This window comes from Belonocnema kinseyi, chromosome 4 (genome assembly GCF_010883055.1).
Source record: "Belonocnema kinseyi isolate 2016_QV_RU_SX_M_011 chromosome 4, B_treatae_v1, whole genome shotgun sequence".
Lineage (NCBI taxonomy): Eukaryota > Metazoa > Arthropoda > Insecta > Hymenoptera > Cynipidae > Belonocnema > Belonocnema kinseyi.
In genome coordinates, this window is record NC_046660.1 from 51,194,513 (window position 1) to 51,219,045 (window position 24,533).

General features: G+C 22.8%; 1 protein-coding gene across 2 annotated transcripts in view; it reads left to right on the forward strand.

Annotated features, from left to right (window-relative positions):
• Positions 1-210: 210 nt before the first annotated feature.
• The window catches only part of LOC117172065 (protein MON2 homolog), a 103,224-nt gene continuing 78,901 nt past the window's right edge, over positions 211-24,533 (forward strand). For both annotated transcript variants that reach the window (XM_033359811.1, XM_033359812.1), the window contains exons 1-5: positions 211-654; positions 3,950-4,081; positions 8,838-9,020; positions 16,088-16,450; positions 16,528-16,725. In XM_033359811.1, the coding sequence (XP_033215702.1) occupies positions 535-654; positions 3,950-4,081; positions 8,838-9,020; positions 16,088-16,450; positions 16,528-16,725 (996 nt within the window). In that variant the 5' untranslated portion in view covers positions 211-534. The remainder of the gene's footprint in view (positions 655-3,949; positions 4,082-8,837; positions 9,021-16,087; positions 16,451-16,527; positions 16,726-24,533) is intronic.

The window sequence follows — 24,533 nt, forward strand, 5'->3', positions numbered from 1 at the left end:
TCTTATTTGAAAAAACGATCTATGAATAACTACTATAAGAATTTAAAAGATTGAGCTTTATTATAAATTTTACTAGTTTTTGTATGAATTCTTTCTTTTATAAAAAAATAATAAGTAAAAGGGCTTTAGAACCCCGAAATCTGTGACGTCAAAACCTGTAAGGAGTTGTGCTGTCAGAAATATCTTCGTGAAATATCGGTGCTCCAAAACACGGTTCAAAACACCAGAAAATTGGGAATAATGGGTGTGTATGGCGAAGAAAATTGGTAAAACGATGTCAAGCTTTCGTTAGAATTGATAAACTTTTAGTAAATTGGACGGACGTAGAAAATCGGTTATTCGTTTCTAGATATAGCTGTCACATCAAAATGTGGTTCGTGAGTGTTCGGTGCCAACTCACCTAGACCTGAACGCTGTGATTGAAAGACCCTCGAGACTTTTTTAATTTTTGATAAAAATAGTTTCTTAATTAACAATTAACAACGTGTCATGAATTAGCGTCCAAGTGACTAGTGCGAAGAAAATAGTGACATCATGACAAGTTCAATTATTGGGGGCGGTCAGGAATCCGTCTCCAAGTTTTTCGAGACACTCCAGGCAGATCTGAAGGTTCTTGCTGGTGAAACTAAAAAGAAATACCCGCAGATTAAGGAGGTACTTATGTTCTTTTCATTAACAGTATGTTTACATTTTTGGCCAGTGTTTGAAAAAATGGAAAACATAGATTTTGCGACTTTGCTAATGCGAATCATTCTTTTGAGCTGTCAGAGAAGCAATATTGATATGTTCTCTTTTTTGAGATTCCAGAGTGTCTACTCCATACCTAAAAAACACGGAACTGTCAGGGAATTTTTCTAGGAAAATCCGAAAATTTCAGGGAATTTTTTTTAAAGTTAGGGAATGTTTTCGATAGCTTGCTCAATTTTTTTAAAAATTACAATATTAAATTGATTAACATTGATTCTTCTTTTGTCAAAATAGCTTTATATTACCTAACTTAACTATTTTAATGAAAATTCGTTTTGTTTGCTTGAAATTAATTTTTTAAAATAAAAACTTAACTATTTAATTTTTTGTTAAAAATTGATGGTTTTTCATGGAAAATTTAAGTATCTGGTTGAAACTTTTGTATTTTCTTGAAAATTCCTTCTTTTTGATAGAAAATTAATTTTTTTATTTATTAATTTTAAGAATTCAAAATTAATATTAGGGATGAAAATTTAATTAATTGGTTGAAACTTTAAACTCTTTTGTTGAAAATTAGTTTTTTTTGCTTGAAGATTCATCATTTTAATTAAAATTCATCTTTTTGGTTTAAAATGTCATTTCTTTGGTTAAAGATTCAACTCTTTTGTTGAAAAATTATATATATTTTTTTTTAACTGAAAATTCATGAATTTTGATAAAATGCATCTGTTTTTAGTAGAAAACTAGTTTTCTTGTTTAAAAATTTCATCCTTTTCCTTCAAAATTAGACATTTCGTTTGCAAATTTTGTTCTCTCTCTTGACTAAAAATCTTTCTTCGTTGAAAAGTTAACTCATGTTGAAAATTCGTATTTTTTGGTTGAATTCAACTGTTTTTGAATAAAAATCAAAATAATCTTTAGTTGAAACAACTACTACAATTTAAGTTAAAAATTCGTATTTTTTGGAATGAAAATTTTAATTACTTAGTTGAATCTTAAACTTTTTGGTCAAAAATTAAATTTTGTTTACTAAAAATTCATAATTTTAATTTAAAATTCATCATTTTGGTTGAGAAATGAGCTATTTTGGTCAACACTAATTTTCTTTACTGAAAATTGAACTATTCCGGTTAAAACTATATCTATTTTGTTGACAAACAATTTTGTTTGAAATTTTTTTTATTGAAAATGTTATTTGCATTTTTGGTGAAAAGTTTTTATTCTTTAGTTGAAAATTGATCTTTTTTGGTAAAAAGATAATCTCTTTGGTTAAAAATTCAATAACTTTGTTCAAAATTTGTTGTTCAAAATTTATTTCTTTGGTTGAAAATGTAACTATTTTGTTGACAATTCATATTTTTTGGTTGAAAACTCAAGTGTTATGATGAAGATTTGTCTTTTTTGGTACAAATTAATCTTCTGAGTTAAAAACTCATATTTTTCGTATAAAATGTATCTATTTTAGTTAAAAATTCATCATTTGAGTGGAAAACTCATGAGTTGGATTGAAAGTTAATTTTTTTAACAGAAAATTTAATTATTCCAAATATTAGTTGAAAATTCATATTTTGTAGTTCAAAATTCAAAGATTTGTTTGAAAATTTTTCTTCTAGTTCAAAATTCAACTACTTAATTGAAAATTCATGTAACTTTATTGAAAAATCTTTTTTGTTGTAGAACATACATTTTTTTGTTTATAAAAATTCGTATTCTTGTTTGAAGATTCATCTTTTTTGCTTTAAAATTAAAGTATTCCATTTAAATAACCAAAATTTTTGAATTTTTGTTTGAAAATAAAACTGCTTTGTTGAAAATTAAACTATTTGTTAATAATTCATACTTTTCAGTTGAAGATTCATGTATTTTGTTGAAAAATCGTCTTTTTTGTTAGAAAATTAATCTTTTTGTTTGAAAATTAATCTTGATGTTTGGAGATTCATTTTTTCGTTTACAAATTTAAGTATTCCAATTAAATATTCATAATTTTAGTTGAAAATTTATTTTCTTGATTGAAAATAAACCTACTTTGTTGAATTGTGGATTTTTTAAGTAAAAATACGACTTTAAGAAAATCGTTAAATTAAAAAAAATTAATTCTGAATCAAAACTATAATAAGGTAGACTTTCCAATTACAGAAAAAGAATTTATAAACTCCCAACCATAAAAAATGAATCTTCTATCAAAAAAGATTTCTCTATCCAAAGACGATGGACATTTAACAAATAGTTATTTGTTAAAAATTTAAGTTTTTGGTTTAAAATTCATCCTTTTCAGTTGAAGATTCATAATTTAAGTTAAAAATTCACCACTTTGGTTGAATATTTTTTTTCGTTGAAAACTAATTTTTTAACTGAAAATGTAAGTGTCGCATTTTTTTTAAACTGAATTTTTTTTTTAAATTCAACCATTTCGTTGAAAATTGGTCTTTCTGATTTAAAAATTCACCTATTTGGTTGATAATTGATTATTTTATTAAAGTTTTTTTGGTAGAAAGTTAATCTTTTTGATTGAAAATTCCACTATTTTTTTTAGAAATTCATCTATTGTGTTGAGAATGCAATATTTTGATTTGAAAAGTTAAGAATTTTAGGTATAAGAATATACAATAAAAATTTAACAATAGATTTAATGCTTTCACGGTGATTCATTTTGATAAAAAAAAAATATTTCGGGTTTCAATCGTTTAAAAAACTACGAATTTTTCCAATGTTTTGTGAACATTGCAGATCGTAGTTTTTTACACGATTGGAACCCGAAATCTCTCTTTTTTTTATAAAAATACAAATTTGTTTCAAGTATTATCCAAATCTATGGACTTCAGAGGCAAATTCAAGAAATGATTAATTAATTATTAGTATTACTTAATCATTTAATTAATCGATAATTCCAATGTATTAAATAATGTAATATAATTAGTAAAAGCTTTCTAAAGCCAAAATATGAATTGAATACCCAGAAACTAAAAAAAAACATTATTTATATGAAACTCGCAAAACTTTATGATTATTACCAGTCAATTATTTTTAAACATGCGAAATGTTTAAATAGCTCCGTAATATAAAAAATTATTCTTTGAAAAAACCTGTAATTGTCGGTGATTTTTTTCCAGGATTTTGAGTAGGCACTCCGGATTCCTTCATAGTTGTTTAGTTTATTATTTGAGGTTATTGAATATTGAATTAAAAATGTCATCCAATTTTATCTCATAATATTCTAATAATATTCTAATAATAATAATAACATAATTTTTTAATATTTCAGTCATGCGAGGAGGGAATCGGAAAGTTGAGATCTGCTTCCGGAACTCCAGGAACCCAGATATATTACGTCGTGAATCAAATTTTATATCCCTTGGTTCAAGGTTGTGAGAGCAAAGATGTCAAAATAATCAAGGTTCGAGAATCATAAATTATTATCAGGTTTGCTACAGGTCAGGGAATGTTGAAGTTAATTTGATTATTTTGTAGATAATCACACAATTTTGTTGGGAAGTAATTCTTTTGGTTGAAAATGAACTTATTTATATTTAGAATTCATATTTTCGATTTGAAAATTCGACAGTTTTGATAGAAATTTTTTTCTTTATTGACTGAAAAATCTGTTTCGGTTGAATCTTTAACTTTTTTGTTAAAAATTCGCCTTTTTGGTTTAAAAATTCATCTCTTATCATACAGATTTCACTTCTTTATTGGTAAAAAATGCACATGTGTTGAAAATTAATTTTTTTTGGTTGTATTCAAATTTTTTGGTTTAAATATCAAGTATTACATTTTTCGTTAAAAATTCATGTTTTTGTTTGAAAATGCTACATGTTATTTGAAGGTGGAACTACTTTGATAAGAATTCATTTTTTTATGTTCATTCCTCTTTTCAGTTAAAAACTATTTTTTTTTAAATGGAGTTATTTTGTAAAAAATTAATCTTTTTTTGATTGAAAATTAATTTCTTTTTCAACTGCAAATTTAACAGTTACAGTTTTGGTTGAAAATCTATATTCTGTAGTTAGAAATCAAACTATTGGATTGAAAGTTTATGTACTTAATTGTAAATTCGTTGTTTAGGTCAAACATTTTTTTCAACTAAAAATATAACTAATCCATTGTTGGATTACAATTGATTTTTTAAAGTTAAAATTGATGTATTTTGTTGAAAATTTGACTTGTTTGGTAGAAAACTAATATTTTTGGTTCAAAATTAAACTATTTTTTAAAAATTCATTTTTTCAGTTGAAGATTCATAATTATGGTTGAAAATTCATTTCAGCGTTTAAAAGTTAAACTATGAAATTGAATATTAATGTATTTTGTTAGAAGTTTATCTTTTTTGGTAGAAAATTTTACTATTTTCTTGAAAATTAATTGTGTTATCTGAAAATTTAATTATTCTATTTTTTGTTGGAAATACACGTTTTCTGATAAAATCTCATGTATTCTGAAGAAAATTCAGCTTTTTTAGTAGAAAAATAATCTCATTATTTAAAGCTTCATCTTCTTGGTGGAAAAATGATTCCGTTGGTTGAAAATTGAAATATTTTGTTGCAAATTTATCTCTTCTGGTTGAAAATTTATCTTTTTTGTTATAAAATTGATCTTTTTGGTTGAAGATTCATCGTTTAAGATAATAATTTATTCCTTTGGTTGAAAATTCATTTTTTCTTTGTGGAATATTGTCATTTTTTTATTGAAAATGTAACTATTCAATTTTTTGATTGAAAATCCAACAACTTGGTTCGAAAGTAATTTTCTAAATGATTCATCATTTATTTCTTTAATTGAAAATTCATATATTTTGATAAAAATTCATCTTTTTTATGTAGAAAAATAATCCCATTAGTTAATACTTAATCTTTTTGGTTCAAGGATTGAAGATTTATTTGTTTGGTTTGAAAATATATTTTTTTTATTTGAAAATTGGGCGTTTTTGTAGAAAATTTAACAATTCGATACAATATTTATCAGGGTGGCAGCTAGACCGGGAAACCGGGATTCTTATTGGACTGAGGAAAACCGGGAAATGACAGTGAATTAATTTTTTTACCGGGAATTTTACAAAATTTTTAGAATAAAAATTTTATCCAACTTTGATTTCAACCCTTTTTAAATCATTTCCTTAATTGTGATTTTTATAAATTATTATATTATTTAGTTTAGAATGCTTAATTCGAAAATCTTTTTTTTTTTAAATTGTCTATTTTTAATTCTTAGCATATATTTTAATTTAAAGAATTTAAAAATGCAGTTTTAAAGGTTAAATAAAATTAAAATTAGAATTTTTTAAAATCGAAAATTTTTTTATAAAGAATAAGGTGGTCGTCGGACTGGGAAACTGGGAATTTTAGAATTTTCAGAACTCTAAGTATAGAAATCTGAACAATAATTGATTTGACCAAACGATTCTAGATCCGTTCAAAATTTGAGAATTTCAGGTATTCCTTTATATTATTTATTTATATTAACTTTAATAAATAAATTTATTACTATATTATTTCTATTAATTTTTTCAGCTATTAAAAAATGTAAACGTGCATTTTACTATTTTCAACTTAAAAATAATTCCATAATAATATAGTCATAATTAAAGGTTTTTCTAAAATTTTAAATATTGTGTGTCTAAATTATTTAATATTTATCCCATTTAATTTGAAATTTCTTAATGTAGAAAAAGAATGAGTATTTAATATTTAGCAATATTTCACTGTTCATTTAAGACGAGTAAATTGAAACCAAATATTTAAAAGAAAACAATTTGAAACTGAATTGTTTTGCATCGAAAGCTTTGAATCTTTAGATTTTCGAAGAACTTTTAATCCTTTAGCGTTACAATTTTAATTGTTCTATTTAAAAGTGTTTAATTTATAGGTGAAATTGATAAATTTTGACGCATAAATAACAATTGAACACTTATTATTTGTAGAAAAAATTAGAGTAATTTTAAGAGATATGTAGAAGTTTTGAAAAGATTCAAAATTAATTTAAAACTTGAAATTATTTCAAGTAATTTAAACGAAGCGTGTCAACATATTTTTCAGAACTTCTAAATATATTTTAAAATTAATCGGAATTTTCCTACAATTTTTGAAAATCCAACAAATTAAATAAAATCCTTAAAATCTTCCATGTTCTTCTTTGATAATTTTTTTAATCTCTTAAAATCTTCTTAAACTTTCTGTTACAATAATTTTTCAAAGTGAAAAATAATGTTCTATTTTCCTAAGAATCTTGAGAAAATTTTTATTCTCTTGTAGTGTCAAAATGCTTTAAAAAATAATAATTTTTTTGTTTGAAATCTGCAAGAATCTAAATTTTATTTTAAATTTGCCTGTAAGTATTTCAAATTATTTCAAGTTCTAAATTTAATTCGAATCTTTTTAAAACTTCTAAATATCTCTGAATATTACTCTAATATTTTTACAAATAATAAGCGTTCTATTGTTATTTATAAATTTAAATTATTTTTTTTTAATTTTTTTAAATATGCAGGATTTTCTAAAAGTTAGAGAAAAAATGCAATTCATTTTTAAATATATTTAAAAGTTCTGACAAAAAATTCAAAAATGATTTTGAATTTGGAAAAATTTAAAACCACTTCTAAATTTCTCAAGATCTTGAAATAAAATTTTAAAGCTTTTAAAGGATGTCTAGACTATTTAAAATAAAAATAATTTAACTTCTAATTTAAGAACTGTTAAGTTAAAAAAATTATTTTTAAATTTTTAATGTGTCTAGTTTAAAATTACTTAAAATAATATAATTTTGAACATTTTTAAAGTTCATTGCTTGATTCTTTAATTTAGACTATTGAAAATGTTAATGTGCATTTATATTTTTGGAACTTAATCTGAATCTTTGAACTCTCTAATTTATAAGTTCTAAATTTTGCAGTTTATTTGCATTTCATTTAACATTGTTTAATTAAAAAGTGTTACTACCTTCCATTTGGTACGTGTAAATTTTTTGAGCATTTGAAAAAACACAATTTTTGAATTGAAAACTTTTAATCATCAATTTTCAAAGTTTGGAATTCAAGGGTTCCACTTTGAATGCTTTAATTGGTTGTTTATTTTTTATTACTTTATATGGAAAAATGTTTAGAATATAGTTTGATTTTTTAAATTTCATTGGCCGCAAAAAATGATTGCGAACCGGGAAAACCCCGGGAATTTTTTTCTTCGATTAAAACGGCCACTCTGATTTATGTATCAATTTATTTTGCTAAAGATTCCTGATTTCAGTTAAAAAATGTATTTCTTTGGTAGAAAATTTAACTATTGTGTTCAAAAAGTTTTTTTTTGTTGAATATTATTTTTTGTAAACAGAAAATTTTTTATTTTTATAAAAATCCATCTTTTTTGGTAGAAAAATAATCCCATTATTTGAAAATTCACCTTTTTAGTTAAAAAATTGAAGATTTATTCTTTTGTTTAAAAGTTTAACTATTTTATTTTCAAATTTATATTTTTTAGTTGAAAAATTTTCTTCTCTGGTAAAAAAATGCATCATTTTAGTTAAAAAAAATCATTTGCTTGGTTGAAAATGTAACTAAGTATTTTGTAGAAAATTCTTTTTTTTGTTGTTAAAATTTTCATTTTAACTGATAAATTAACTATTCCATTTTTTGTTAACATTTTTTTTAGTTGGAAATTGGCCATTTTTTTAGAAAATTGAACTATTTGCAACAACATTTTTTTTTCTTAAGATTAATGATTTCAGTTAAATATTCAATTCTTTGGTTGCAAATGTAACTATTGTATTAATATATTTTTTTTGAAAATAATTCTTTAAAAACTGAAAATGTTTGCATTTTGATAAAAATCCATCTTTTTTTGAAGAAAAGGAATCGCATTAGTTGACCCTTCATCGTTTTGGTTGAAAACTTAACTATTTTTTTCAAAATGTATATTTTTAAGTTAAAAATTTGTCTTTTGGTAAAAAAATTATCTTTTTGCTTAAAGATTCATGATTTTAGTTAAAAATTGATTTCTTTTGTTAAAAATTGACCTATCTTCTTGAAAATTCGATTTTTTAGTTAAAATTATTTTTGTTGTAAATTCAATTATTTCCCTGCAAAATTAATTTTCTTGAGCTGAAAGTCGTCTTTAAGATAAATTCTAAAATAAACATTTTTTATTAACATTATTGATTGATTTTAGTTTTGCTTGGGAGTGATGCAAAGACTGATAACACAACAAGCAGTGGATCAAAAGGGTGCACGTTATATCACAGATGCGCTTTGGATGTTGATGGAAGCAGGGACAGAGGAAGTGAAAGTTCTACAAACAGTCACATTGTTACTCACAAGTAACACGCTCGTTCATGGAGAAACGCTTTCAAGGGTAAAATCCAATTTTTTTTGCTTGTAATATGCCACCGATACTTTTATTTAATCGAGCAGGCCTATTTTCCTAATATATACTAGAAAATTGTTTCAATGGCTGATTAAGTACTTTGTATAAATTATTTAAAGTTTGTTTCTGAAATTTTGAACCACGTACCTCCAAATTACGTAATTTTTGCCGCAGATTTTCAATTGAAATAAAAAAAAAGTTTAATTAAATAAAAAAGAACAAATATTCTGGAGATTTCCCGTATTTCATAATTTGCGCCCTTTGTAATTCTTGAAAGTTTCCAACTAGAAATTATATAATTTTTAAAGTGTTCAGATTAATTAAACTCAAAAAGTTTACAAAATTACATCTTTTAGTAAAAAAAACCTATCCAGTCCTTTTAAATTTCACTTGATACTACATATGATACTCAATAATATTTTTTTAGATTGATTTTTGGAGGTTTGGAATTTTAAATTTCAATATAATGTTGTTTCGAATTCAAATATTCTAAATTTTAGGACCATTTCGCTATTAAATATTTCGAAATTTTATATCAAATGTTTCGTATTTTTTATCTTAATTTTTAATTTTATATTTAAGATCTTAAAATTCTCTGATTCTTAGTTGAAAATTTAAACATACAAGTCTTTTCAAATTAAAAAATATTTTATATTCGAAAATTTCTAGAATGAATGATAATTCTAAAGGAAGATTTGAAATTAAAAATATTAAAAATTAAGTTTAAAATAAAAACGATATCTATTTGAAATTGATGCATCAGTAAAAGGACACTTTCCTTAATTATAAGTGGCTAAAATTTTAGATTTCTGAATTTTTATTAACACTAAATTTTAAATTTTTTCCTTTTTAAAGCTTTAATTTTCAATTGAAATTGAATTGGTTAAATTTTTGGAAAGTATTATTAGCAATTTAAAAATTATTTATTTTTAAGCGATTTTAATTTACTTCTAATAATTGAAATTTTATGTGTTTAAATATAAACAAGTTTAAATAACACGATTTTTGGTCACTAAAATTTTGTTCAGTTTTAAATGAAGTTCTCATTCGTTTAAGTTTCAATGTTTGGGAGTATAAATTTTTTTTTGATTTGTAACGTTTGCCATTTAAAATTATTATATATATATATATATATATGTTTCAAAATATTAAATTGTCAAATTTTAATCGTTTTAAATTCAAATTATTCAAATTTGCAAGTCTTCAATCTTTAATTATTTATTTTGAACGCTTTTTATTATAAAGAATACAATTTCAATTACTCTTAATTTTAAACTATCCAACTTCCAAATTTTGAATCTAAAATATACAATTTTTAAAGTTTTTACATTGTCATATTTTTAAGTTTTTAATCTAGGATCATTCTAATTTCATGATTCTCCAAATCAAATAAAAATTATTTAATTTTTAGCGCTCCGATTTAGAAATTATAAAATTCAACCCCTTTTTCTATTTAAATTATCCAAAATCGTTGGTATATTATTTTAAATTTCAAGAGCTTGTAATTCAAAATTATTCATTATTAACTATTATTTCAAAAATATTTAAAACCTTATATTAAACAATTGGTTTCATAATGGATTTTTAAATTGGCATATTTTCATTTTAGAAAATAGAAATTCAGAGAAATAATATATGTGAAAAACCCTTGGGTTTTGCAAAGAAAGTTAATTTTTCTATAAACCGGGAGATATTACAAATATTCACCGGGAGAACCGTGAGAAAACCGGGAGACGATAATTTTTAAAAAATGGCCACTCTGAAAGTATATACATTTTTAACCAAACAGATGACTTTAAAACGAATTTTAACTAAAAAATAGTAATTTTTCAACAGAAAATGGATTAGTTCATTTTTTAGTTAAAAAAAAATCAAACAAAAAATAAACAAATTTTCAATAAAATAGTTAAATTTTTAACTAAAATAATTAATCTTCAAACAAAAATATGAACTTTTTATCAAAAAAGACAAAATTTCAACTAAAAAAGATCAATTTTTCACCAAACACATAAATTGTCAACCAAATTATTGAATTTTAAACAAACAATTAAATAGTTAAATTTTCGGTTATAAAAAGAAATTTTTAATTCAAAAAAATAAAGTTTCCATAAAATGGTTAAATTTTATACCAAAGAAATGAATTTTCAACTAAAAAAAAAGATCAACAAAAAAAAATGAATGTTTTTCACTAAAATGATTAATCTTTAACTAATACATTTTTTAAAATCAAATTTTTTTAATTTTTAACCAAAAAGATTATTTTTTACCAAAAAAGATCAATTTTAGACTACAAACATAAATGTTCAAACAAAAATGGAGTAGTTGCATCTTCATTAAAAAAAATTCCAAGCCAAAAAAAACGAATATTTAACAAAGCATTTAAATTTTCAGACTAAAGAAATTAATTTTTAACTAAAATTATGTATCTTGTACCATAAATATAAATTTTCTGCAAAACAAGACAAATTTTCAACCAAAAAAGATCAATTTTCCACAGAATAGTTAAATTTTCGATAAAAAAATACATTTTTATCCAAAAAGATGAAGTTTCAAATAATGAGATTAGTTTAATACAAAAAAAAAAATTTTGATTAAAACAAATCAGTTAAAAAAAAAGAATTTTTAACTAAATCGATGAATCTTTAACAAATAAAAAAATGAATTTTAGATCAAATTGTTCAATTTTCAACCTTTAAAATGAATCTGTTATAAAAAAAGACAAACTTTCAACTAAAAAACATTAATGTTTAACCAAAAGGATGAACTATTAACTAATGCGGTTTCTTTTTAAACAAAGAGATGGATTTTTATCAAAATATAAAAATTTTCAGTTTAAAAAATCAATTTAAAAAAAACAACAATAATTGTTAACGTAATTTGAACTGAATTGTTTGAAGAATGAATGTGATGTTTGACCAAATTTCATTTAATTCATTTTTAGTTTATATTTTTTCATTTAGGAGAATTAGTTTCCAATAAAATAATGAATTTTCTACAAAACCGTTGAATGTTGTACCATACAGTTGATTTTTCTACAAAATACATCAATTTTCTATCAAATATTATCTATAAAGTAGTTAAATTTTTTACCTTTTTTTCACAGAAAAAGATGAATTTTAAAACCAAAAAGATGAATATTCTACAAATTTGTTACATTAGAAAAATTGTGTTCGTCAAACCAAAAACAAATTTGATCAAATTGTTGAATTTTCAATCAAGAATATTAGTTTTTTATCAAAAAAAGATAAATTTTCAACAAAATAATTAAATTTGTGACCAAGTCGTTTGAACAATGAATGTGATGTTTGTATATTTTTATTCTTTTTGTTTATCGTTCTAAACATTTTTAACTAAATACTCGAATTTTTAATGTTACAAGAATAAATTTTTAACTAAAATTATAATAGTTAAATTTTAATTACGGAGAATTAATTAAAAACAGAACTAATTTTCTAAAAAATATTTTCATTTTATATCAGATATTTGAATTTCTTACATAATTGTTAAATTTTCCGGCTAAAAAGTAGAATTTTCTACAAAAAAAGACAGTTGATTTTTCAATCCGAAAATATGAATCTTTAGCTAAAAAAATGAACTTTTTAAGAAACTAGTTCCAATGATTAGTTTCGAATAATTTCCTAAGATTTCGAAAAAGAATGTAGAAAATCATAAATTTAAACAAATTTATTTTTCAAGATTACCAAATTTCAGAAAAAATCCTGTATGTTTAAGAAATATTTAGAAGTTTTAAAAAGATACATAAATAATGAAAAACTTGAAAAGACTTGGACAAAATGTTTACAACATTTTTGAAGATTTCGAATAAAAATTTCGAAGCTTTTTGAGAATTTTGAAACTTTTCAAGAAAATGAACAACTTTTCTTAAAATTCCTGGGAAAAGTTTAAATGATTTTTATTTTATTTTTTTCAAATTAGTTTTTATAGAACATTTAAAAAGATTTCAAAAGTTTCTGCAAAAATCGAAGAAAATCTTAAATATTTTAAAGAAAAATTTGATTAATTTTGTAAGATTTTTTAAAAGTTTATGATTTATGAATAATTCGAGTGATTTAAAAGATGTTTGAAAGTTCATGTCTTAGCAGAAATTCGTTTTTTTAAATATTTTTTTTTTTTTAAGAATTTAACTCATCTTAATTTAAAATACATTTTTTTTTATTTCAACAATTACATTTGTCTATAGAATTGATATTTCTTGGTTGCAAATGTAACTATTTTTTTTTAAAATGAGTGTTTTTTTAAAAAGAAATTAATCTTCTTGGTTGGAAATTAATTTGCTTTGATTGATGATTCAACAATTTTGTTGATTTTTTTTTATAAATAAAATTTTGTTCAATTCATGCTTAAAATTGTTTTTCAGATACAAACTTGAAATTTATTAATTTATTTTATACCAAAAAAAGTCTTTTCTACTATAAAAGATGGCTTTTTAACAAAATACTTGAATTTTTAACAAAATGATTACATTTTTAACACTTTAATATTTCAATAAAAACAAATAATTTGAATCTAAAAAGACGAATTTTCAACAAATAAAGATTTTCACTCAAGAAATGAATAAAAGTTTATCTACATTGTTGAATCTAGACAAATTGAATTTTTGAACAAAAAATAGGATTTTTCAGCAAAAAATTTATTTTCCACGAAACTAATGCATTTTTACCCCACAAAAATGAAATTTCAAACCAGGAAAATTATTTTGTTACCAAAAAAGTTTTATCTTCAACTAAGAAAGATCAATCTTAAAAAAATGGAAAAGTTAAAATTTCTATTAAAAAATTAACTTTAAACCAAAAAAAGGTTTTTCCACTAAACAGGTAATTTTTCAAATAAATCCAAATCATTCAACCAAAGACAAAATAAAAAAAATTTAACAGTGTAGTTTGACTTTTACCGAGTAGTTGAATTTTCAATTAGAAAGGACGAATTTTTTCAATCAAAAAGGATGAATTTTTTTAAAATGGTTGGATTCTCTATCAAATAGTTGCATTTTTATCTAAGAAAGATGAAATTCATAGTAAAACAGCTGAATTTTTAATAAAAAACGACATTTTTTGTTTAATTGAACATTTATCCAGAAAATATTTCAGTTCATTTTTCAACGCCAAAATATTAATTTTGAACAAAAATTCAGTTTTCTACGAAATAGATCAATTAAAAAAAAAAAGAAACAGAATTTTCGACCAAAAAGGATGAATTTTTAACAAAATAATTTAATTTTTAACCAAACAGTTGCATTTTCATCCAAGATAAATGAAATTTCTCTTTTCAGCACCAAAATATTAAATTTAAACAAAAAGTAAATTTTCTGCGAAATAATTAAATTGTCAACGAAACCTCGTTTTCAACCAAAACAGTTGCATTTTTATTCAAGAAAATAGAAAATTCTTCTAAAATAGATAAATTAAAAAAATAAAATAAAAAATAGTTATATTTACATACAAAGAGGATTCAAGTTAATTTTCAAACACAAAAATAATATTTATAAACAATAAGTTAATTTTCTTCTGAATAGTAGAATTTCAATTCACTTTTCAACACTAAAACACGATTTTTAAACAGAAAGTACATTTTCTAGCAAATATTTGAATTTTCAAACAAAAAAGTTGTATTTATCTAAGAAAAATGCAATATTTGCATTAAAAAAGATTAACTTTAATATCAAAAAGACAAATTTCCAGAAAAAGTAGTATTCATTCAAAAAAGATGTTAGTTGTTTTACTAGCAATAAAATATGATTTTAAACAAAAGGTTTATATTACACAAAAAGAGTTGAATTTTTACCCCCCAAAAAGAGAAATTTTTTCTACAAAATTGAGTTTTTAAACCAAAGATCGCCTGTCACTAAAAAATTGATTTTCTACGAAACTGATGTATTTTTAACAAAAAAAAAAAATGAAATTGCAAACCAAAAATATTATTTTTTCAGTAAAAAAGTAGAATTTTTCAATAAAAGAGATCAATCTTAAAAAATGGAAAAGTTACATTTTTTGTTAAAAAATTAACTTTAAACAAATAATGTAGTTTAACTTTTACCCAAGTAGTTGAATTGTTAATTAAAAAAAAATTATTTTTCAATAAAATAGTTAAGCTTTCAACCAAAGAGAGGAATTTTCAAATAAAAATATAAATCTTCAAGAAAAAAAATTATTTCTCAATAAGGTTGCATTTTTATAAAAAAAGGTATTTTTATTAAAACAGATGAATTTTTAAATCAAGAAAATTAATTTAAAAAAAAGAACTTGGATTTTCTGTTAAAAAAATTTTAGTTGACTTTTCACGATTAAAAACTGAATTTTTAATCATGAAACTTTTTAATTACAAAAAAAATTTGAAGTTAAATTTTTATCGTGAAAAGATTTTAGTTCTCTTTTCCAAGAAGAAATATTAAATTTAAACAAAAAGTCAATTTTCTACAAAATTGTAAAATTTTCAACAAAATTGCAATATTTTAATCCAAAAAGTATTACGTTTGAATAAAACTTTTGAAGTTTTAATCAAATACTTCCATTTTATCCAAGAAAGATGTAATTTATGCTAAAGAAGGTTAATTTTAAAATCAAAGAGATAAAAATTAAAAAAAAAAGAATTGGCTCTTCATTCCAAAAGATTTTAATTGACTTTTCAAATAAAAAATAGGAATTTTAAGCAAGAAGTAAATTTCCTAGGAAATAGTTCTATTTTTCACAATACAGTTGCATTTGTTCCCAGAAAGATGCAGCATTTATACTGGCAAAGATGAACTTTTAGATAATAAAAAAAGAAGAATTTTTGCTGAAAAAATAGTTTTTAACGAAAGTTTAATGTTCTACGAAAAGAGCTGATTTTTTTCACAAAAAGACGAACTTTTAACAAAACAGTTGAATTCCCAACCGAAAAGTGTGTCTTTTTAAAAAAATGTTTAATTTATAAAAAAAAAAATAAAATTTATAACTAAAATGATGTGAATCCTCTCTATCGTAACAAAATCTCTCGACGTAATTTAAGTACAGTTCCTAATGCAATTTACTCGAAAATATTTTATAATTAAATTCCAGAATCTAGTTTTGTGCTTTCGTTTGCACTTTACAAAAGACTCGACAACCATCAACACAGCCGGGGCAACTGTGCGGCAATTGGTCTCACTAGTTTTTGAAAGAGTCGTTGCAGAAAATGAGGAAAATTCTGAGCAACGTTCGCCTGAAGAAGTGAATTTAGAAGAGTTAAAAACGCCCACGAATCAACCACCGCAGGGTCTCGGTCCTTGTGCTGCTGATGCTTATCTAATGTTCCAAGATTTAGTCCAATTAGTGAATGCAGATCAGCCTTATTGGCTGATTGGAATTACGGAAATGACACGGACTTTCGGGCTTGAATTACTCGAATCCGTCTTAATTAATTTCTCCTCCGTCTTTTTCAAGGTACCTCATTAAATCAAAAGAGATTTAGATTTTGAAAATGATTGAATGCTTATCAAAATTCTACTATTATTTTCCAGCATCCGGAATTTAGTTTTCTTCTGAAGGAACGAGTCTGTGCTCTGGTGATCAAATTATTTTCCCCAAATATTAAATATCGAAATTCAGTGCCAGCATCGATTCAGCAAGCGACGCCTCTCGATAAACCTTATTTCCCGATCAGCATGAGACTCTTGAGAGTGGTTTCTATATTGGTCCAAAAATATCATTCATTGCTTGTAAGTATTGAGGATTATTTACTAGATTTTTTATTTTCTAAATGGCCAATAATTTATTTTGAGCAAATATTCTCGAGAATATGCTCAGCATTTTAGCTCGAATAGAGCATTTATTGTTTAAACAAATATATATCATAATTGCTTTAAATTCTTTAAAATCTATTAAAATATTACAAAATCTCGTGAAATCTTATGAAATCTGATATTTCCTGAATTTGATGAGGTTGATAAAATTCGCCGTTAGGTACTAAAATAATTATAGACTTTAAAGTAGGTGCAAATAAAGATAATCGAATCATTTTCTCGAAATTTCATTACTTTTCCAGACTTTCAAAGTCTTGTAGCAACCCTGGTTATTCAACACTTTTAAACTGGAATGTTTTCTATGATGAATTTAAATTTTGATGTAGGACTCTCTGATTGCAGACGATTAGAAGTAATTGAAAGTGGTAATATTCATTCGTGAAATTCACAAGAAATAAAAACAATTTAAGTTAAATTCAATAGAATTGAAATGAATTGAAAACAAATTTTTGAATAAAAAATGTCACTCATTTCCGCAAACTTGAAATAAGTTTAGAAAAATTTAAGGGAAATGAGAAGAATTTGATGAAATGAAACAAAAAATTTTTACAAATCCATTGTATTGAGAAGAATTGAGTGAATTTAGAAAATTTCAAAAGAATTTGAAATGATTCAGGATAAATTAATGAGAATTCAGGGCAAATTCCAGATTAATCGCAATAAATAATTGAAAATCTTTGAAACCCTTCGAAATCCTTTACTTTTTGTGAATGCGTTCTTTGAAATCCATAAAAATATTAAATTCCTTTAAAATTATTGATTATTTTAAAGTATCTTAAAATATTTCAAATCCTTTGATATTTTCTGGAACCTCTTAAAACTTTTTAAAGCTTTTGAAAATGCCTGGAAATCTTTTACAATACCCTCGGATATTTGAAATCTCACTAAATTACTGAAATCAATAAAAAAAATTTTATGCATTTTTTAAATAACCTAAAACATTTAAAATCCTTTACTATCTTTTGAAATTTTTTTAATTTTTCTAAAATGCCAAGGAATTTGAAATAATACTTAAAAATGTTTAAAATATTTTGATTGTTTTATAAATTGATCCTCAGTATTAATAGAATGGAAACTTTTTTAAATTAAAAAAATCCAATTAATTGATTAGAATTGAATTAATTTAGAAGAATTTAAGTGAAATGAAAAAAAATTAATGAATTTGAAAGAATTTAAAAGAATTGGGAACAAATTTTTGAATAAAAAATTTCACTGATTTCCGCAAACTTGAAATAAGTTCAGAAGAATGAAACGGAAATAAGAAGAATTTGATGATAATCATAAAAAAATCATGCTCAATTGAAATAGAAATCGAGTGAGTTGAAAACAATTAAAAAATGTTTTAAAAAATGCAATGAATTCAGTTGGAAATGTGTTTAGGAAAATTAAATAGAATTCAAAAGAATTAGAAGAAATTCCTAGGAATTTAAGATAAGTTTTAAAGGCTTCAATGTGAATGAAACAAAAACTTTTTACAAATCCATTCTATTGAGTAGAATTGACTGAATTTCACAAAAAAATTGAAAATCTCTTCAAATCTTTGAAATCCGTCAAAATATTAAAATCCCTTAAAATTATTGAAAACATTGATAATCCCTTGAAATTATTTAAATATTTTTAAAATGCCTTCGAATCTTTAAAAATACTCTAAAATATTTCAAATCCTTTAAAATCTCTTCAAATTATTGAATTCAATCAAAATTCCTTGGAATATTTTAAAGTATCTTAAAATATTTCAAATCCTTTGATATTTTTTGAAATACCTTAAAACTTTTGAAAATACCTGAAAATGTTTTATAATGCCCTCAAATATTTGAAATCTCATTAAATTACTGAAATCAATTAAAAATTGCTTTGTAAATTGTTTAAATAACTTAAAACATTTTAAATCTTGAAAAAATACTTTAAAATATTTTGATTACCTCATCAATTGATCCTCAGTATTAATAGAATGGAAACTTTTTTAAAGTAAAAAAATCCAATTAATTGAGTAACTTTAGAAAAATCAAATGAATTGAAAAATTTAAAAGAATTCCAAAAAATTAAAACAAATCAGAATATATTATTAAGATTGCAGGGTGAATTTTTAAAAAATAATGTAAACTTCTTCAAATATTTGAAACCCTACAAAATATCTTACCTCTAGTGATTAAATTCTTTGAAATCCACTAAAATATTATAAAATTTCGTGATATCATATGACGATATTCCCTGAAATCCTGGAAATCATAGTAAAATAGATTGAGAGATTTAAAATCCCTTAAAATCGTTGGAATCCTAAGAAATTTTGTAAAATCATTAAAAATACCTTAAAACCTTATAGATACTCTGAGATTGTTTCATGTCTTCCGAATTTCTAGAAAATTCTTTATCCTAAAATATTTTAATCGCTTAGAAATCTCTGCTAATTATTGGAATCAATTAAAAATGTCTAGGAATCTTTCTACTTTTTAAATTTTAAGTTGTAGAAGAAGTCAAAATAATAAAAAACCTATTATTCGCATTAAAGAGGGCCTTATTTAGGGTTGCTATAATATCCCAATTTCTAAATTCTTCTAAGTATAAAACCAACAATTCATCTAGAAGATTAATAATACTAATGCAAAAAATTTCTAAATACATTTTAAACACTTTTTAGTCGAGTTTTCAAATCAAAAAGACTAATTTTCTACTAAGAAAAAAACAACTCATTTTCAACAAATTACTGAAATTTTTATCTGAAAAAGATTAATTTTCGATCAAAATTAAAGCAGTGAAATGTTTAACCAAAAACAATCAATTTTCTACCAATCTACCAATCAATTTTTCAACTCAAAAAGATAAATCTATAAACCAAAAATAAAATAGTTGAATTTACAGTCAGAAAAGTAAATTTTAAACAAAACAAAAAGAAGAGTTTTCAGCTAAATTAATTAATTTTCAATTAAAAATATCAGTTTTCCAGCAAAAGTGGAATAGTAACATCTTAGTTTAAAAAAATTAATTTTTAACTAAAGAGAAGCGAATTTTTGGCCAAAGAAATTTAGTTTGAATCACAGTGATGAGTTTTTAACAAACAAAAAAATGAATTTTTGACCAAATAGTGGAATTTTCAATAAAAAAACTGAATTTTCTATTCGCAAAAAACGAACCTTCAACTTAATCGTCTTTTTTTACATCCAAAAAATGCATTTTTAACACACAAAAAACTAATTTTTAACCAAATACATGAATTTTTACCTAAAACAGTTAAATTTGTACCTAAAAATAGAATTAAATTTTCAATAAAATTGGTCAGTATAACAGTATAATTTTCAACCAAGAAGATTAAATTTCTATCATAAAAGATACATCTTCTACATAAAATACAGCAACATTTTCAAATAGGAAAAAAATAAATTCTATTGGGAATGGTTAAACTGCGATACGCCAACTGGTGACAAAGATCGAGTTAGTTGAAAACAATTAAAAAATGTGCAAAAATTCAGTGAATTCAGTTTGAAATGAGTTTAGGAAAATTAAATAGAATTCAAAAGAATTAGAAGTAATTCCTAAGAATTAGAAGTAATTCCTAAGAATTTAAGATAGGTCTTAAAGACTTCAAGGTGAATGAAACAAAAACTTTTTACAAATCCATTGTATTGAGTAGAATTAGGTGAATTTAGAGGATTTCAAAAGAATTAAAAATAATTCAGGATAAATTTTCAAATCTTTAAAACCCTACGAAATCCTTCACTTTTTGTGAATAAATTCTTTGAAATCCATAAAAATATTTAAATCCCTTCAAATTATTGATTATTTTATAGTATCTTAAAATATTTTAAATTTTTTGATATTTTTTTAAACCTCTTAAAACTTTTTAAAGCTTTTGAAAATGCCTGGGAATCTTTTACAATACCCTTGAAAATTTGAAATCCCTTGAAATCTCATTAAAATACTGAATTCAATAAAAAACTTCTTTGTAAATTTTTTAAATGATCTAAAACATTTTAAATCCATTACTATCTTTTGGAATTTTTTAATTTCTTGAAAATTCCAAGGAATTTGAGATAATACTTTAAAATGTTTAAAATGTTTTGTTTATTTCTTCAATTGATCTTCAGTATTTATTGAATGGAAACTTTTTTAAATTAAAAAAATACAATTAATTGAGTAGAATTGAATTAATTTAGAAGAATTTAAGTGAATTGAAAATATTAAACGAATCTCAAAGAATTTAAAAGAATTTAGGATATATTAATAAGATTTCAGGGTGAATTCCAAAAAAATAATGGAAACCTCTTCCAATATTTGAAACTCTACAAAATAGCTCACCTCTCGTGACTAAATTCTTTGAAATCCACAAAAATATTATAAAATGGCCAACGTAAAAGTGTGATAGTTTATATTTTAATAAAAAAAGAATGAAATTTATACAACAAAAGAAAAAAATTTTAAAGCCAAAAAGACGAATTTCCAACAAATAAAGATTTTTTACTCAAAAAATAAATAAAAGTTTATCTAAATTATTGAATCTTCAAACGAGAAGACAAGTTTCTTTACAAAAATTCAATTTTCAAACAAAAAATATGACTGTTCAACAAAAAATTAATTTTCCACAAAGCATTTTTACACAAAAAAAGGAAATTTCAAACTGAAAAATTATTTTTACAATAAAAAAAAACGCAAATTTTTAATTAAAACAAATCAAACAAGATAATTGAACTTTCAGCAAACGAGAATACTTTTCAACTTAAAATATAAATCTTTAACAAAAAAAGTGATTTCTCAACAAAGCGGTCCAATGAAATATTTTAAATTAATTAATTGAATTATCCAAAAAGACAAATTTCTAACCAAAAAGGATGAATTTTTAACAAAATTGTTTAATTCTCTAGCAAATAGTTGCATTTTTATCTAAAAATATTAAATTTATCTTAAAGTTTAAGAATTGTTAATTACAACAAAAAAGTTGAATTTTCATCCATAAAAGATTCCATTTAACTTATCAAGATCAAAATATGAATTTTTTAACAAAAAATAAGTTTCTACGAAAAAATTGAAATTTTAATCCAAAAAAGACGAATTTTTTCAGCCAAAAAGGAAGAATTTTGAACAAAATTGTTGAATTCTCTAGCAAATAGTTGCATTTTTATAAAAAAAAAATATAACATTTTTCTTAAAGCAGAAGAATTGTTAATTACAAAAAAAGTTGAATTTTCATCCATAAAAGATTCCAGTTAACTTATCAAGATCAAAATATAAATTTTTTAACAAAAAATAAGTTTTTACGAAAACATTGTAATTTTAATTTAAAAAAACGCATTTTTTATCAAAAAGGAAGAATTTTTAATAAAATCGTTGAATTCTCTATCAAATAGTTGCATTTTTATCGAAATATACTAAAACAGATGAATTTGTAATAAAAAACGACACAGTTTTTTTATGAGTGGAACTTTCATCCAGAAAATATTTAAGTTCATTTTTAACACAAAATACAAATTTTAAACAAAAAGTAAATTTTCTACGAAATAATTAAGTTTTCAAGAAAATAGTATAATAGCTTAATTTCTAACCAAACATTTGCATTTTTATCAAAAAAAGATTTAATTTCTGCTAAAGAAGGTAAACTTTAAAATAAAAAAGACAAACTTGCAAAAAAACATTTAAATTTACAACCGAAAAGTTAACGCTAAAATGCAATATTATATTAATTAAAATAAATTCTTTGATTCTCATAATTTCTCAAAGAATTTATTTCTCGGTTATATTCTCGGTAATATTCTCATTCTCGTTTCCGTTCTCAAAATAATTGGGAATGTTGGTCTACCATTTCGCCACCTGGTGCCCAAAATTGGAACTAGAAAGAGTGGGTATAATTTTAAAGTTGTATATTAATTTTTGCATAAAAGTGATTTTACGATAGTTTTGCGAAGTATAAAACAATGATTGAATACGAAAAACAAATCTTCATAAAAAAATATATTTAGATAGAATTTCCCTATTATACAGTGAAAAAAACACATTTTTGTCAAATAGGTTTAAAAAAATTATTTCACTATTTCATGTGAGTTTCAATGAATTTAAGTTTAAATAGACTTTAAATAATGTATGTAGCGACAAATTTTATCCACATTATGCGAAGAATGCGAGTAATAGATGATTTAAGCTGGCCGTTTTAATCCAAGAAAAAATTCCTGGTTCGCAAACATTTTTCACGGTCAATTAAATTTAAAAATCGAACTCTAAAGCTAACAATTTTTCCATTTGAATTAATAAAAACTGAGCCAGAAACATAAAAAATTGAGCGATTGCATTTTTTATAAACTGAACACTTCTTAAATTAAAAGTTAAATTATTTATATTTTAAATGGTTAAAGAATCCTTAAAACGCTTCCAAATTTTATTTGAAAATCTTGAAAGATCTGCATCTTGTTTACTTTTTTAAAAACATTTTTTCTATTATTTTTGAAATCATTTCAAAACTTCTAAACATCCTTTAAAATGAATCTTTCTTTTATCAATTTTTTTCTGCCAAATTAAACAAATTTCCTTAAGATCTTCCAGATTCATTTTTGATAATTTTGTAAATCTTTTATGAACAATCACTCAAAATTATCTTTTCAAAATCAAAATCATTATTAATTTTCATAGGATTTTTTTTAATCTTCTGGAGCCACTTTGTTTAAATTATTGTAAATCATTTCAAAATTTAAATTGAATTTGAAATTTTTCAATACTTCTAAATATTTCTTCAACTTCATTGAATTTTTTAAAGAATAATATATTATTGTCATTTATAAATCGAGGTTCAAAAATTTGACTTACAAATTAAAATTTTTAGATACAACAATTAAAATGTAACGTATAAAATTTAGTTTTTAATATTTAACTACAATTTCTGATTTTAAATAAAAAGTCAGATATTTCTAAATATTAAGTCATCTCCTTTTTCTTAATTAAAAAATTTCAAATTGAATGGTTTAAAAATGGAATATTCTAGATTTAAATAATATTTGAAATTTAATAAAAGCCTTTTTTTATGAATTTATTATTTTCAAGTTATTTCAAATTTGAAAATAGTTTATAAAGTTTCAATCGGGCGTTTACATTTGTTTAACTAATAAGACTTCCAATTGAAATAGTTTACATAATTTTTGACTTTAGAAAACGGGAATTTTTAAAATTGCGAACTGATTTTGAATTGTCCTGTAAAATCAATTATTATTTACGTTACAAATTTTAAAGAAAAGTTTTATTTTAAAAATTATTATTAATTTATAGTCACAGTTGATCAGCTGAAAATGTATTTTAAAAAAGGATGGAAATCACAGTTGGACAGATATTTCTGTAAAAAAATATGTTTCTTCATCTTATAAGATGTAAATTGAATCTAAAATCCCTTGTTTCTAATATATACTTACTTTTAGTATCCAAAAAATACTTTAAACTCCACAAAAAAAATCGTTGAAACACTTTTATGTAAAATTTAATGTAAATCTTTAAAATCGGACCTATTCTTTCTAGTTCGGATTTTTGTCACCAGGTGGCGTAGCACAGTTTAATCATTCCCAATATAACCGGCTTTCCAATTCGAAGCGATACATTTGCCCGCGAAATTTAAATAATGTAATTATTATTAAATAAAGATAGAAAATAGGATTGTTTAAATGCTATAATTGAAAATGCTCATAAATACTGATTTTTGACTTACCTTTTCTTACTAATTGTGAATTTAATTATATTTAAATATATATTTTTATGTC